The sequence below is a fragment of the Pyrgilauda ruficollis genome, unplaced genomic scaffold (genome assembly GCF_017590135.1).
Source record: "Pyrgilauda ruficollis isolate IOZ18807 unplaced genomic scaffold, ASM1759013v1 scaffold32, whole genome shotgun sequence".
Classification (NCBI taxonomy): Eukaryota; Metazoa; Chordata; class Aves; order Passeriformes; family Passeridae; genus Pyrgilauda; species Pyrgilauda ruficollis.
In genome coordinates, this window is record NW_024524600.1 from 5,900,767 (window position 1) to 5,914,489 (window position 13,723).

The 13,723-nt window shown below is 37.1% G+C and overlaps 1 protein-coding gene across 1 annotated transcript; it reads right to left on the reverse strand.

Annotated features, from left to right (window-relative positions):
• Positions 1 to 501: 501 nt before the first annotated feature.
• Positions 502 to 13,097, reverse strand: NTS (neurotensin). The gene is made up of 4 exons (XM_041474333.1): positions 12,799 to 13,097; positions 8,658 to 8,719; positions 2,311 to 2,535; positions 502 to 874 (listed from the first exon to the last, which is right to left on the reverse strand). The coding sequence occupies exons 1-4, from the start codon at positions 12,857 to 12,859 to the stop codon at positions 728 to 730; spliced, it is 495 nt and encodes a 164-aa protein (XP_041330267.1). The 5' UTR covers positions 12,860 to 13,097; the 3' UTR covers positions 502 to 727.
• Between the last annotated feature and the right edge of the window lie 626 nt (positions 13,098 to 13,723).

Below are 13,723 nucleotides of genomic sequence, written 5' to 3' on the forward strand. Positions count from 1 at the left end.
TTTTAATAGTAATTTTAAGATATTCTAATTTCAATTAATCTTTCAAACACTTCACCAAGTTTCTTGTATAACCAGATTACTATTTTGACTTTTAACAGTGACAGCACTGGGACATGAATCAACTTTTTGTTGTTTTTTTGTTTTTCCTGAGCATTCATAGATTAGAAGTCAAAAATTCAAAATTCACCTACAAGCAAGCTATTTAAAATATTCATTTTGAAATTGCCACTTAATAGTTAATCCTTTTCTTCCTTAGATGTATTCCTAATAAATTAAACCAGTCAAAACATAAAATACTGTGGCACTTCTTACTACTATATTATTCAAGAAGTTTGGAAACCTTTACATGTTTGAGGTGTTGCATTAAGAAGCTGTAAGATTCTCAGTAGGATTTATGGACAACATCAATTTACTTGGTGTTATGTTGGTGTGCTTTATAAAACTGGAAAGGACTACAAGATTGTTTGAAAGCATGTTGAAATCTCAGTTTTGTACAATACATCATGCTTAAAAACTAGTTTTATTCGCAAATGTATTAGTCCAATTAATCTCAAGTAGGAAAAATTCACAATCAAGAAACAGCAATTGCAAAAAAGACACAGCTATGTTATCATCTTGATTTTCCAGAGTATATTTTCACACAAGTATGATTTTAGATTTAGATAAGATAACCATAATGCACAGTTACCTATGAACTAAATATACATTGTTTTCTTCTGCTGCTGCATCAGTAATATGAACTTCTCTTGAGTATGTATGGTCTTCTAGCTTTGTTCACATGTAGCTGCCGTTTCAGAATATAAGGATTTTTTCTCTTCATGATTTCTTTTTCTTGGCTTGAGTTTTCTAGATCAAAAGCATCTTGCTGAAGTAACTGTAGGATGCAAGAAGAGACACACTGTTATCTACTTCTTTTGGTAATGAAGATTATAATATCCTCAACATTTTAATAAAGTATTATAATATTTTATTTCCACCAATAGAAATTGTTACTATATTAGCTGCAGCATTAATTAAAAAAATATATGTAAAACTCAAGACACAAAACTAAAATCAGGCTAGAGATGCGCTGAGCCCTACAGAAGTGATATTTAAATTCGACTTCAACAAATTAGATAATTGGTTTTGACTAGAGAGGAAAGCTGGTATATCCTCCATAGACCTAAACTCAAATAGACTGATAGTTTTCTAATGACTATCACTCTGTTATCACATGTTCAGGTTAAACACCTGCATGCACTGCTCGCTGGTTTCATCTTTTGGGAAATATTTTAATCTACAACTTCCTGAAAAGCAGGGAACTGTGATTAAGACATATGTGTTATAACATATTTGGTTCTAGGGTAGCTCCTTTCCAGCAATAAATGCACTGATGAAGAGAGTCTTCAGAAAACTCTTGTTCTCAAAGACGTTGCAGTCCTTTGCATGGACCAGCCCAGCTAATATGAGGATTGGGATTATAAAGAGTTATGACTCAACAAAGCAAACCAAAACAAACAAAAACCCAAACAAACAAACAAAAACCAACCAACCAAAAAAGATCTGGATTCAGCTAGACTGTACATGAAGCTGAGATGGATGAAGAAATTTGCTTTACTGAAAAGTGGGTAGTGACACTGAGTTATCTTTTTTCACTACACAAAGCAGCTTTTAGTGTAATATCTAACAATGCAAGCGTATTGTGCCTAGTGTGCTTCTGTGTAATCACTGTAATCGTTGTACTAAACTAAATATCACAAATGGACTATGAACAATTACTGTTTAAGAGCAGCAATCTTCATACAATCACAATGTCAGCTTCCAGAGCTCTCTTTAGGTGTAGGGAAACAAAAAGCAGGAGTTACCTTGTTGCCAGTTTCCTAGCAATGATAAGAAAAGCAGGGTACCTAGTAAAATGGTATGTATACATGGACATATATCCCTGCATTTTGAATCCAGTTTGCCTTAGGGTCTTCAAACAGAAACCTTAGGTACCTTTATTTATGCTTCAATAGATCCATAATAACTTAATGTCTGTTAAGCAGATATTAATTATGTTTTCTGGCATAGTGATGACTTTCATATGTTTGTTTGGTTACCTGGAATGGCTAAAGATGCGTTTTTGTAAGAAACATACATTCAGGTCATCAGAAACTGCACTAATTCACTGAAAGAGGCACATTAGAGGTATTAAAGAATATAAAAAAGGGAAGGAAAGCTCAGACAATGTGATGAAGGTGACATGGATATGGATTTTTATAACATCACTACAACAGCCTAACAGAGAGTTTAACAGCATTAGAAACACGCATTTGTGACAGTTTGTGTTACCTCCCAGTGCTGAAAGGCTCTGCTGTGGCAAACTTTTTGGAGTTGATATACTGTCAGCATTGCTTCCAAGCTGAAGCCATCCAGAGCAGCAGGGAATTGTCTTCCTGGAACCAGATCCTCCTCATCTACCTCTACTGTTTCCCCCATTTGGTTGTTTATGTTGTTGACAAGATTGCAGACATTTAGCAGGGTCATTTTCCAGTAAGGAAGTTTTGCTCTGTTAATCTGAAAATAAAAACACTCATGATTTAACGTATTTTGGGGTTTTTGTATTCATGTGCTACATTCAAACATTTTGTTAGAAACAAGTTTATGTTTCTGAAGTGCTTTTCATCTGGTCAACTTTTAGACAATAATTAGAGTGCAGAACTTAGGACAACTCATTTATTACACACGCCAAGTCTGCTTCCTTGCAGCCTTGCCCCCCAGGTAGATATAAATGATGAAAAAGCTAAACTGCTACCAAACCAGAATGGCAGCATTTCATAGTCATTCTGCACAGGTGCAAACAAAAACACAGATGGAAATTAATATAATATAAATTCACAGGTGTAAATAAGGATAATGAATCAAACCCACTGGATAAATTCCCAGCTCAGGAATCCAGGCTGGATGCCTGTGGTTAACTAGACACTCCTCTCTAGTTCAGCGCAAATACCAGTCATCTCAAAATTCCCTGAGAAAAGGAATGGAGTCCCTGTTTCAGGACAAGCTGTCTGATGAGCCTAGGTCTGAAGTTACAGAATCTGCAAGCCCCAGGAGTTTTGGATGCTGGAAAGTGAAGAGCCTGGGAGATGTTTATTGAAGGTCTGTAGGCTTAGGAAGATGGAGCAAAGATAAAACATATCCGTGAAAACAAAGTATTCCTGACTTGGTAACTGGACTGTAAAACTGAGACCAACTGTATTTAGGTGGCCCATAATGAACCTGTTACAGACAGATAGAAAAAAGGAAATTTCACCATGGTTTGTCTCAAATTTTGTTTTGTTCCAGTATCTTGCATTATGTATGAGCTCTTAAACCATTTTAAAGAAATGCTGATAAGAATGATTTTTCATTTTCTACTGGTGTTGTTTTTTCCAAGCAGTCGCAGCAGTAGTCTTCTTCCATTTTGATTACCAATAGCAAAAAAGTATGTTTAAAGCTTAATTCCTATCTCATTTACTGCTTTTCATGATTTTGCCACTTTCTTCATTCTCCCACTACTAATTATTTCTTCCTCAATGTATTCCTTTCAGTGCTGAGTATAGAATTTAGTCTCCTTCAACTAGAACTGGTGACATAGCAATCTCCAATCAAAAGCCAAATAGCAAATTCCTATTTATTCCTGGCAAGGATTTCCTTGCTGTGCACACCAGCATTAGACCTTACCTATGAACTGAAATGTAGTTGCTTCTTTTCCTGTATGCACAAAGTTAAATACAGGTATGACACTAACACAGACACTGCCTTTCACACATACTTGGCAGCACTAATTGAGGGTGGATGTAGTGTTTGTTTGGCTGAACACCAGGTAATCACATAACCTGTTTCTTTAGAGCACCTTCCTAACAAAGGGGCCTTGTGTGTAAGATTTATGTATATTCATCACACTTGACTATTTTTTGAGGGAAAAGAAAGAAAATTCAGAGAAATGAGGAAGAAACATGAAAAGTTGGCATCACTCTTAGCATTAGTTACAAAAAGGGGGTTTTTTGGCCATGATCATTACTCCAACATACATCTGATACATGTGTGCCCTTGAAAATGAGAATGATTTAGCCTTTTAATAAAACTGCTGTACATTCTCAGATTCCTGACAACATTAAAAAATATTATTTTGTTTTGAGGCTAAGAAAACAAATCTGAAATCTTATTTGGAAGCCTGTAACTGGTTCTGCACTCTTTACTTTGAGCTCATCTGTTTTCACATTGAAGTACCCTAGTAAGTCTATCAAATTATTTAAAAAGATGTGACAGTTTCAAGATAAAATTATTCTTTTTGCAGAATATCTGATTTTATTAACAGAAGTTAAACTAGGGAAAAGACCAAATGCCCAAGGCAATTTCAAAATGTTCTTTGGTCTGTTTTAATATATTTTTGAAATATAAAAATATGGAGCTTTCCATGACAAATGAGGAGGCTTCTCTAGTTCACTGTTCTCCCCTGGGTATTCAAAAGAAATGTGAGCTAGCACTTCAACAGCTAAATTGCAATGGAGCACAGAATCTAGAGGCAGTGCTACATGAGCAAGTGAGATTTCTGAGTTGAGAACCAAAAATATTCTAGTGGATGGAAACAGAAGAGTAAAGGATAGGGTAATTTTTCATGCCTTTTGCATTATTCATAGAATCTTTTTGATCTAATGTTACTACTTTATGTCACTCTGATTCACATCTATGTATAAAGGAACTTTCCTCTGTGTATTAGTAAAATACTTAAATAGCAGATTTCCTTATGTGCAAGTCGTCTTAGCTCCTACTTATGAGGTGAGCAGAAAACAAATTTGCAGTTCTGTCTGCAAGCTTCTAACTAATATTTCATTTGTTAAGGGAGTCTCATTCCTATTAATGCAACAAATATATCACCTCAAAGTATTTTTACTTGGATACACCTGCTTCTGACTTACTGCTACCATTAACAATTCAGCCAGAATGAATTTTGGGTTATTTTAATTGAATGTGGAGTTTTCCAGGTCATGTCCAGTCACTAAACAAAGCAGACATGTTATTTTTCTGCTCCACTATTACATCAAGCATTAAAATCAAACTGCTTTGCTTTTTTGGATTATGGAAAATCTCTATCTGAAAGGTGTATATACAAAACAGTTTATGATGATGATAATCCAGATTTTCAGGTTAATTTATAATATGGGATAAATTTTATATTTTAGACATTTATATATATTTTCCACACAGGTCTAAGTAATATCAAGCTCAACATATGTTTTGGAAAACACCTACACAATAAAACAAGGAACCCTTATCTGCTAAGTAGAACTAATTTTTTTAAGAGTAACTTGAAAAATATCTGGGAATAATCTGAAGAAAGAAAGGAGATTGAAGTATGAACTAGAATTTAAAATGTATATGAATGCTGAAGGGAATATGATGTATGTATTTCCACTGTTGAACATGCTTGTAAATAAGAATCAGATATATAATTTCTCCCACTTCATGGATCTTGAAAGAGAATTTAATATCATCTAAGAAACGAAGCCTGTCCTTCTTAGGTAACAGGCTTGTCCTATGCAAGACAAAAGAGATTACCAAGCTATAATTTATACAATATTTTATTTCCATATCTGGTTGAATGATACTCCTCATAATTTGCCTAAGATACTGCTTTTGTTACAATCCTTCCATACATCCCAAATGCTATTTTCCATTAGGCAAAATGATTTCTTTTTACATTCTTGTTTTCATCTAGTAAAAGCAGATAAAAAGCAAATTCATTACAAAGTAAAAATCCCAAGTTAGTGTAGGATGTCTATGGTTCTGTTCCATAATAGCAGTTGAATTTTTTTCAGATTGTAACCATAGAAATAATATATTTAATCAGATATAGCACTGAATTCTGTTAAAGAAGAAGTGCTTCCATGGTGCATATTAATGCCTGTAAACCTAATTAAATTTTATGTGATGACTGAGTCAGGAAGTCACTAGCTCCTAGATAGCTGTAGGTTCCTCCTACTTCTAGGCAGCTCCTCAGACAAGGAGGTTAAACTCTCTGGGAAAATGCAGTCATAAATAGGTATCCTACAACAATGAAAACTCAGTGGGTCCATGACTTCAGAAAATTAATGTTGGGTGGGATCCCAAAGGTGGAGGATATTCTAGGGCTGATATATTCTCCAAGGAATACTTTCATTTTACTTTTTTTTTAACTCTCTAAATAACATAGTGTCAATCTTTTTGAGTTCAAAAAAGATTCTTCATGCAACTAGTGGTTTCAGGCAAGCATTTAGGAAAGTGGAAACAGTTATGTCTTTGATATGAATGGAGTTTTTTATTTAAAAAAAAAAAGAGAGACAGGAGATAACTGTCCACATATTTTAACGAGTCAGGTTTTGTTGTTTTACCTGATCTTCCAAACGGCTTTTTGGATTTTATCTTAGGAAAAAGACAGAGCATTTTAAGGACTTGTTTGATCCTTGTATCTTGGTTCAGATGTAACAGCAGGGAAGGGTGACAAACTGCATTAAGTGTTGAAGACAGATTGCAATAAGCATGAACTACTTCTTTAAGGATGGAGAGTGATTCAGAAGATAGACAACTTTAAGAGCAACTTGAAAAGGGGCAGCAGGCACTGGACAGCAGTCTGTGAAGTTAAAGGCATAAGGCAATTCTTTCCATAATATTGGATAGACTACTGAATATTGCAAAAGATGTGCTTAAGCTCTGGGTGTACTCTTGATACTGTAGTCCACAAGTGCCTACTTGGGTAGATTTTTGTTCTATCAAATACTAAACCCACAAGTGATAATCCATTTTGCTGCACTTTTAGATCTCAGCTTTCATAAACAGTAATTTTTTCCCATCTTAATTGTTACGATTTCCTTTGCTGATTGCCAAGTAAGTGTCAAATACAGTCTGTGCAACTTAGCAGTAATTGCCCTCAAATGGAACCAGATCTCAGGCACAACACAAGACAGGTATTGCACATACCATCTTCAAATTTGTCTATCACAACAGAACCATAATTTTTTGTAATGAGTGCTAAAATCTGGCAGTGGACAACAGAAAAAAAAAGTAATCTCAGTAATGAATGGGATAGTGATATTATTCTTGCAGAATACTTGATACACAGTTTTTAGGGTTTTCACCATGTCTTGCTTTGATGTAAAGAGACAACATAAATTCAACTAATGAACTTTAGATGGTGATTTAAGGCAGTATAATGAAGAATTAAAGTAACGTCTTCAACATGAATCTACTGCTTCTGTCAACTTCAAGTGTCAGTTGACTATGGTAAATACCCTAAGGAAGGTAAATAACAAGCTACATGACATCAAAAAATCTAAGAGTATTATGGCAAACATCATGAAATTATTAACTGGTGCAATAGATTTGTGCATTTGCAGTTACCTGAGCTTGTGTTCTTTGGTGAGAGGGAGGAAAAGATGAAAGTTATGTTCACAGATCCACTAAAGTCAGCAGCAGAAACACCAATAGCTGCAGGGTTTTATTCCAGGGCGTGCTATGCTTTGCCACACAACAAAAAACCTATTTTTGTCAGCATCCTACATTTAAATACATCTCAGAAAAGGAGAAGTTATTAAATCTTTCCGTACCTTAGAAGAGTGAGTGGCCAACAGGTTTATTTGTAATCTAAGTTTAACTATCATGCCAGTAAAGAGCATTGAGATTTAATAACTGACAGACCAGTTAAAGAAAATGCATTTTCTGGCCTCATACTTCTTGTAGTCTATCCAATAATCCTGTGGAAAAGGCCACATATACTTAAATACAATATAAGCAAAAGTCATCCTGGCAGGTTTTCTCTTTAACCTTCAACTAGTCATTGACTTATGTAAATTTCTTTTTTGGGGAAGAAATTTTTGGTTTCTCATTTTATTTTCCATTACATTTAAGTACCACTTAAACTTTATTGGAATAATGAATTAAAATATTCACCCTTAAACCCATAGCATTTGTTCCAGAGTTTGTTCCTTATATGTGGTTGAAGATACATCAGACACATATATTTCTTAGATCATTTATGGAAGATAATTGTGTTGAGAAAGTGTCTGTCAGCCTGTCCAATACATACGTGCAACACTTTCTGCTTCACTTAGTCAATATGAGGTTTTCACTGAATTTTTATATATTCATATTAAATAACATAAACATTATTCACAGTCTGGAAACCTGTCAAGGAAATGCCATTTACAAATTTAGTATTTTCACAGTCATGTTCCTGTACTGGCAGTATGATCAAAATCCTAAACTAAAATTGGCATATGTATTACCTGGATTTGCTTTATTATTGTCTTAATTTTATATGGATATAGGAAGGGTTCTGCATAAAAATAGCACTTACAGCTTTGACTCAAGGTTAATTTAGCTTTCATCAGGCATAATCTTATTGGAAACACATTTCCTCACATAAATTTACATCTCTGTACATAACACAGTTTTGACAGTTTAATGAAAGTACCAGTGTTACAGCCGAGGAACATGTTTAGTGTGTCACATCAACACCTTTACATTTCCTTTGAACTGGAGAAAATCTTGCACCGAAGTAAAACCTAACACTGAACTTTTATGTCTAGACCATAGGTTATTACTTTGTGCAAAGACTTTTGGGTTCATAATGAGAATTCATTTGCTCCCTCCCTGTCAGGTAAAGGAAGAAAAATAATTACCTTTGATGTGTACATATTGGTCAATAAATCTGCTTCTAATGCTTTCATTTCCTCTTCGGAATCTGGGAATAAACCAGAAACATATGTCTATTATTTGATCATAAATTATGGACATTTCAATTCAGTATACAGAACTTAGATATTTAAGTGATTTTTAGAAATAAACAACAAACACAAATACTAGTGACCTAGAGAGACTGTCAAGAGTTAACAGCAACATTAGATTAAAATAAATACTCAATACATTTTTAAAGCATGATCAAGCTTGTTGAACTGAATGGAACTGTTCATTTATCTCAGTTTCAAAGCAGAAAGACTCATTAAACTGCAGTTCCTTCAGTATAGAAACCTGGTGCAATATTCTTCATTATTTTCATAATAAATATTTGTCACCTTCCAAAGTAACAACTTTGGAAGAAAAAATTGACATTTATTTTCAAAAAATATTTATTTAAGTAGTAATTATTTATGTGAAATGAAGTTATGACTACTTGATTAATAATCAATATTCTTGATTATTCTTAATTAAATTAAGGGCCTTTTTACCGATATGAGGGAACTGAGTTTGACCAGTTTATAATACAAGCTCTTGACAATGTATATACAAAAAAGAAAGCATTCTGACTGGAAGTGTAGGGATTTTCTTTACTGATTTAATCAACCTTTGACAGTTCAGTAGATTTGCAAGACTTGTGATTTGGAAAATAGGGTAAAAATTGCTGTGGAAAGAGAAAATTTTAGACACATTTCTACACACAGCATCACAAGATGAAGATGAGAATCACAATGAAGAACTGGTGCCTTGGTAGCAGCAATCACAGCTCGAAGAGAAAAAATGTAAGGAATCAGTTAAGCCTTCAGGTGAAATACAGTTCCACATAGCTTCTACCTTTCCTGGAATACCAACAGTCCAAACCCAAACAATGCATTAATATTTCAAACCATACTGAACCAAAATATATTCCATGTTCATATAGGTAATATCTCACTTTCTTCAAAACAATCAATGCTGTTGGCATGTAAGACCCTACCACTGAATCTGTGGCTAGATTCTGCCCATGCCTTCATTTCAGGGATCATCACCATGTTGTGCCACTGCCTTTCACAGAACATGAGACTGTAAGGGACCACAAACATGTGCTAATGTGTCACAGGTCTCTATCAGCACAGAAGGCACTCATTACAATGGTCTTAAAAATCAGTCATGTTCAATCTCAATAAATCTCACAACTACTGTCACTTCGTTTCTTCTTTAGGAAATGCTTCTAAATATCATTGCTTACTCACTTGCTTCTGATTTCAATTATTTCTAATTACAAATGTATCCATGGTTTGCAAATAAATTCCTACACTATAAATAAAACCTTTCTATTTGCAATATTTACCCATCATGTATTTATTGAGAGGAGTCATTGCTCTACCCAGCTTAGTGGTTTTGTGTCCTTACAAGATTAGCAAACAAGTGCAAGATCACTGTGTCTTTTTGGTCAAAAACCACTGCCCTGGAAATCCCATAAATGCTTCATTGAAAGGCTATGCTCAGATTTCTTGGACTGTCTCCTATTCTCCTTCCTTGCAAAAGCTTTGTATTCCCCAACTCATCAGAGCAGCCCTCTTCGGTCCCTGATGTGTTCTCAAGAGAGAACGGCATAGCACAGTTTGGTTCAGCAGCCTCAATACTTAATCACCTTAATGTTTACCATTAGCTACAGAGGGCAGCTGTCTTACGTGTCTTTTGGTTTGTTTGTCTTTTGTGGCTGAAAAACCCCAAAAACCAGGTTAGATAAACAGACAATGTCTTTTATTCCTCAGATTTCCAACAGTTGTTCTTCGGTTAAAAAGGAGCTTCTAACAGGAATTTCTATTATTTCCTAAGCCACTGCATTTTGTGTTGTTGCACTCCTTCTTATTCCTATTATTTAGGTCATCAAAAACTTCCATGTGTCACACATATCCCCTGCTTCTGTAGGATGCTTTGCATTACCAACACAATAGATTCATTCATAATTTTTAGCATCAAAGCAATTGCATTTAAGTGACTTGCTGTAATGCTGATCTACAATCAGTCTTATTCAATGTTTAATTTTTCATATTAAATAAGACTAGTTGTAGACCAGTCAGCAAGTCTCTAGCAACTGATCTCCAACGTAATGACTTTCAGCCCTTTCAGCAGGAATGGCAGTCAGCTTTGCCAGCTTTACCATTAGCCAAAATTCTGCTGGCAGCACAAGATCACCTCAGCTGAATTTCTATCAATGACAGCATCTCCTGTGAGCAGGTGAGCACACACACAATGACAGCATCGTGATTTGTGGGGTCCTGGATGACACCAGCTGAGAACAACAAAAGGACCTGTGCCCGGTTAGCACCTGGGTTTTGTTCCTATCAAGGATGGAAGGTAGCTTCCACACATCAAGGCTGGAAGATAGCTGCAGGCATGAAAGATGGGAAGGAAGGTATTAAGAAGCATTTGGAGTGGAAAAAAATAAATCTAGGGGACATTATTTAGGAGTCAAGATTCCTTGAGTGAAGAATAAAGTAAGGCTTGGAGGGAGAGAACGAAGCATGTTCAGGTAATCCAGGAGTCAAAAGAGATGGATGAGGAGCAAAAGCATAAAAAGAACAGACTCTCAGAAAGCAGTGTATAAAAAGTCTGGTTATACATTATTGTGAAAATCAGAGAGAAATTCAAACAATTTAATGTATTCTCAACTCCATTAACAAAAAAATAGCTTCTACTCATATATTTGCATTCTACAGGTACATACTTAAACCTGAGGGCAAACTTTTTTAGGAGAAAATTTAATTTTATTTTTTCTTATGGTATAACTGTCCATATTAGTTACAGATTATTTGAGCCCCTTCACACAAGCTTCTCTGTGCCGTTTCTCATTTACAAATAATTTCAAATTTTCAAGCAAATAAACCATTTTGTTAGTTCCCCACACAATTTTGCCTCTGGGGCATTTTTTATGAACATATTTTAATTCCCACTTAATTTATTTTTACTTTACTGGTCGTTCATTAAGGCTCTATAACAAGTTGAATTTGAAAATGCTTCACTGAAAATACTAGTGAGGAACTTGTTTAAAAAGCTTAGAAATATATGGGGAGGAAAAAAATGCTAAGCTTTGTCACCGAGATCATGCATTCTCTATAACATACAGAATAATTATATTTAAACTGTAATAAAATGCAGGTATTATATAGTTTACATTTTCTTCTGCAGGGGAATACAAACTGTAAACTTCTGTCTAAAGTGAGAATTAGGAATTCTGAGTCCCTCTGAACACTAAAGTTCAAAAATAAAGTTACCTGTAAAATTACTCCATAATTTAGTGGATTTAAAAATCAATTTTCAAGTTAGTTCAGATTGGATTTTGCAGGCTATTCTGCTGCATATATACGTGCATACACCTGTTTAACTATCACTATACCTATTTGGTCATAAACTTTAGACATAAATGACAGAGGCTTAAGATGTGTCATTTTTCAAAGAAGCAAGAAGTGCATTTTAATATATTGTCCTCCTTTTGAGCTTTTTAAAGCAGTTGCTCTTGGAGAACAAATGCATTTACATCAACCTTCTTACTGTGTAATTTTCCTGTGCTTCAGCGGTTTTTTTGGTCATAATTTCAGATTTGTTGTTAGCAACTTTTTCTCCAGACAATAAAATGATGTTTCTCTTTCTAAAAAGCAACTGAAGAGCATACATATTCATGTTGATTTGGATTACAGCAGCTATTCATGAGTTGCAGAAATTACCATTTGTATCTTAATTTGAAAATACATGATATTCAATGAACCACAGCACAACCAAGCAGATGGTCTGCACTGATCTGTATTTCCAATGACTAGTCTACACTAATTGCCGTGGTATGGATGCTGCGAGGAGGAATGGATTATAGGAAGAGAGAAAGTTAGAGGAGCGATATAAAAAAACAATGATGCTGGCCAGAGCCCGTTATCAGAGGCGGCACCCGGGCCCCTAATGGGGACAGCCGGCGGGCGCTACGCGCCTTCACTTCCTTGCTTTGGGCGCCTCTTCGGGCTGCGGGAGCGGCTCAGCGCGGGCGCTCAGAGGGGCTTCGGGGCCGGGCGGAGCGGGGCGCGCCCGGCCGAGGCGGCGGCGGGCACTTACCTGAGCAGAGGCTGCAGGAGGCCAGGGCCAGCAGCACCACGCACACCAGCTGGACTCTCATCCTTGCCGCGCCTCCCTCTAGAAAGTAAAGTCCATAAATCCTAGGGAGAGACGGAGAGAGAGAGAGAGAGAGACAGAGAGACAGAGACAGACAGAGCCGCGCCGCTCCTCGCCCTCCGCACGCGTGCTGACGGGCGGCTGCAGGCACCAGACGGGGGACCCAGACCCTTCCCCAACTATATAAGCCGCGGGGTGATGTCACGGCGGTACGGCCATCGCCTCCTGACGAAGCTCCCTCCCTCCCTGCCTCTCCCCCCTGCCGCTGCCCCCTCCCCGCCGCTCCGCGCCCGCTGACGCCACTCTCCGCCTGACGCACGCGGAGCCCCGCGGGGTGCGCAGCGAACCCCGCACCCACGGCCGCGGGGCGCGCCCGGCGCGGCTCTTCCCGAAGGGGAACTATCCTGGGATTTTTTTTATTATTGTCATTATAAAAAAAGTTTCCGCAGGTGCTCCGTCCCCAGCGCGGGGCCAGGGGTGGGGAGCGACCGCGCCGCCGTCCTCGTGCGGTTGACGCCCTTTTTCTTTCATCTGCGGAACCTTTGCCTACAGCAAGGGAAGGAACCGCGCACCGGGGACGGCAGGGATGTTAAACCGGGGATGGGCAGGGAATGCCTGAAATGGGGCACGGCAGGGATATAACCCTGGCCATGGGTAGGAGTGTTGCACGGCACGGGTAGCAGGAAAAAAGGGGAAGAAACAAAAAGGGAAGTCTGAATGTGTGAGAGATGGAGCAAAATAACGGGAAAAGCCACCTGATAGAGTGTTTCATAGATGCGCAAAAAAATTGAGACCCGACCAGGCGAGACTCCCTGTTAGTTCTGAAGAGCGCTTGCCACAGCCACCCGCTGCGGTTTCAAGAGAGCGA

What these genes read in the sequence shown, in the direction of transcription:
- NTS (XM_041474333.1), bottom strand. Translation starts at nt 12,859, where the DNA reads ATGAGAGTCCAGCTGGTGTGCGTGGTGCTGCTGGCCCTGGCCTCCTGC. An exon ending in CCAATATGTACACATCAAAG is followed by an intron (nt 2,536 to 8,657) that starts GTAATTATTTTT and finishes TTTTATTTTCAG; the next exon opens with ATTAACAGAGCAAAACTTCC. An exon ending in GAGCCTTTCAGCACTGGGAG is followed by an intron (nt 875 to 2,310) that starts GTAACACAAACT and finishes TGCATCCTACAG; the next exon opens with TTACTTCAGCAAGATGCTTT.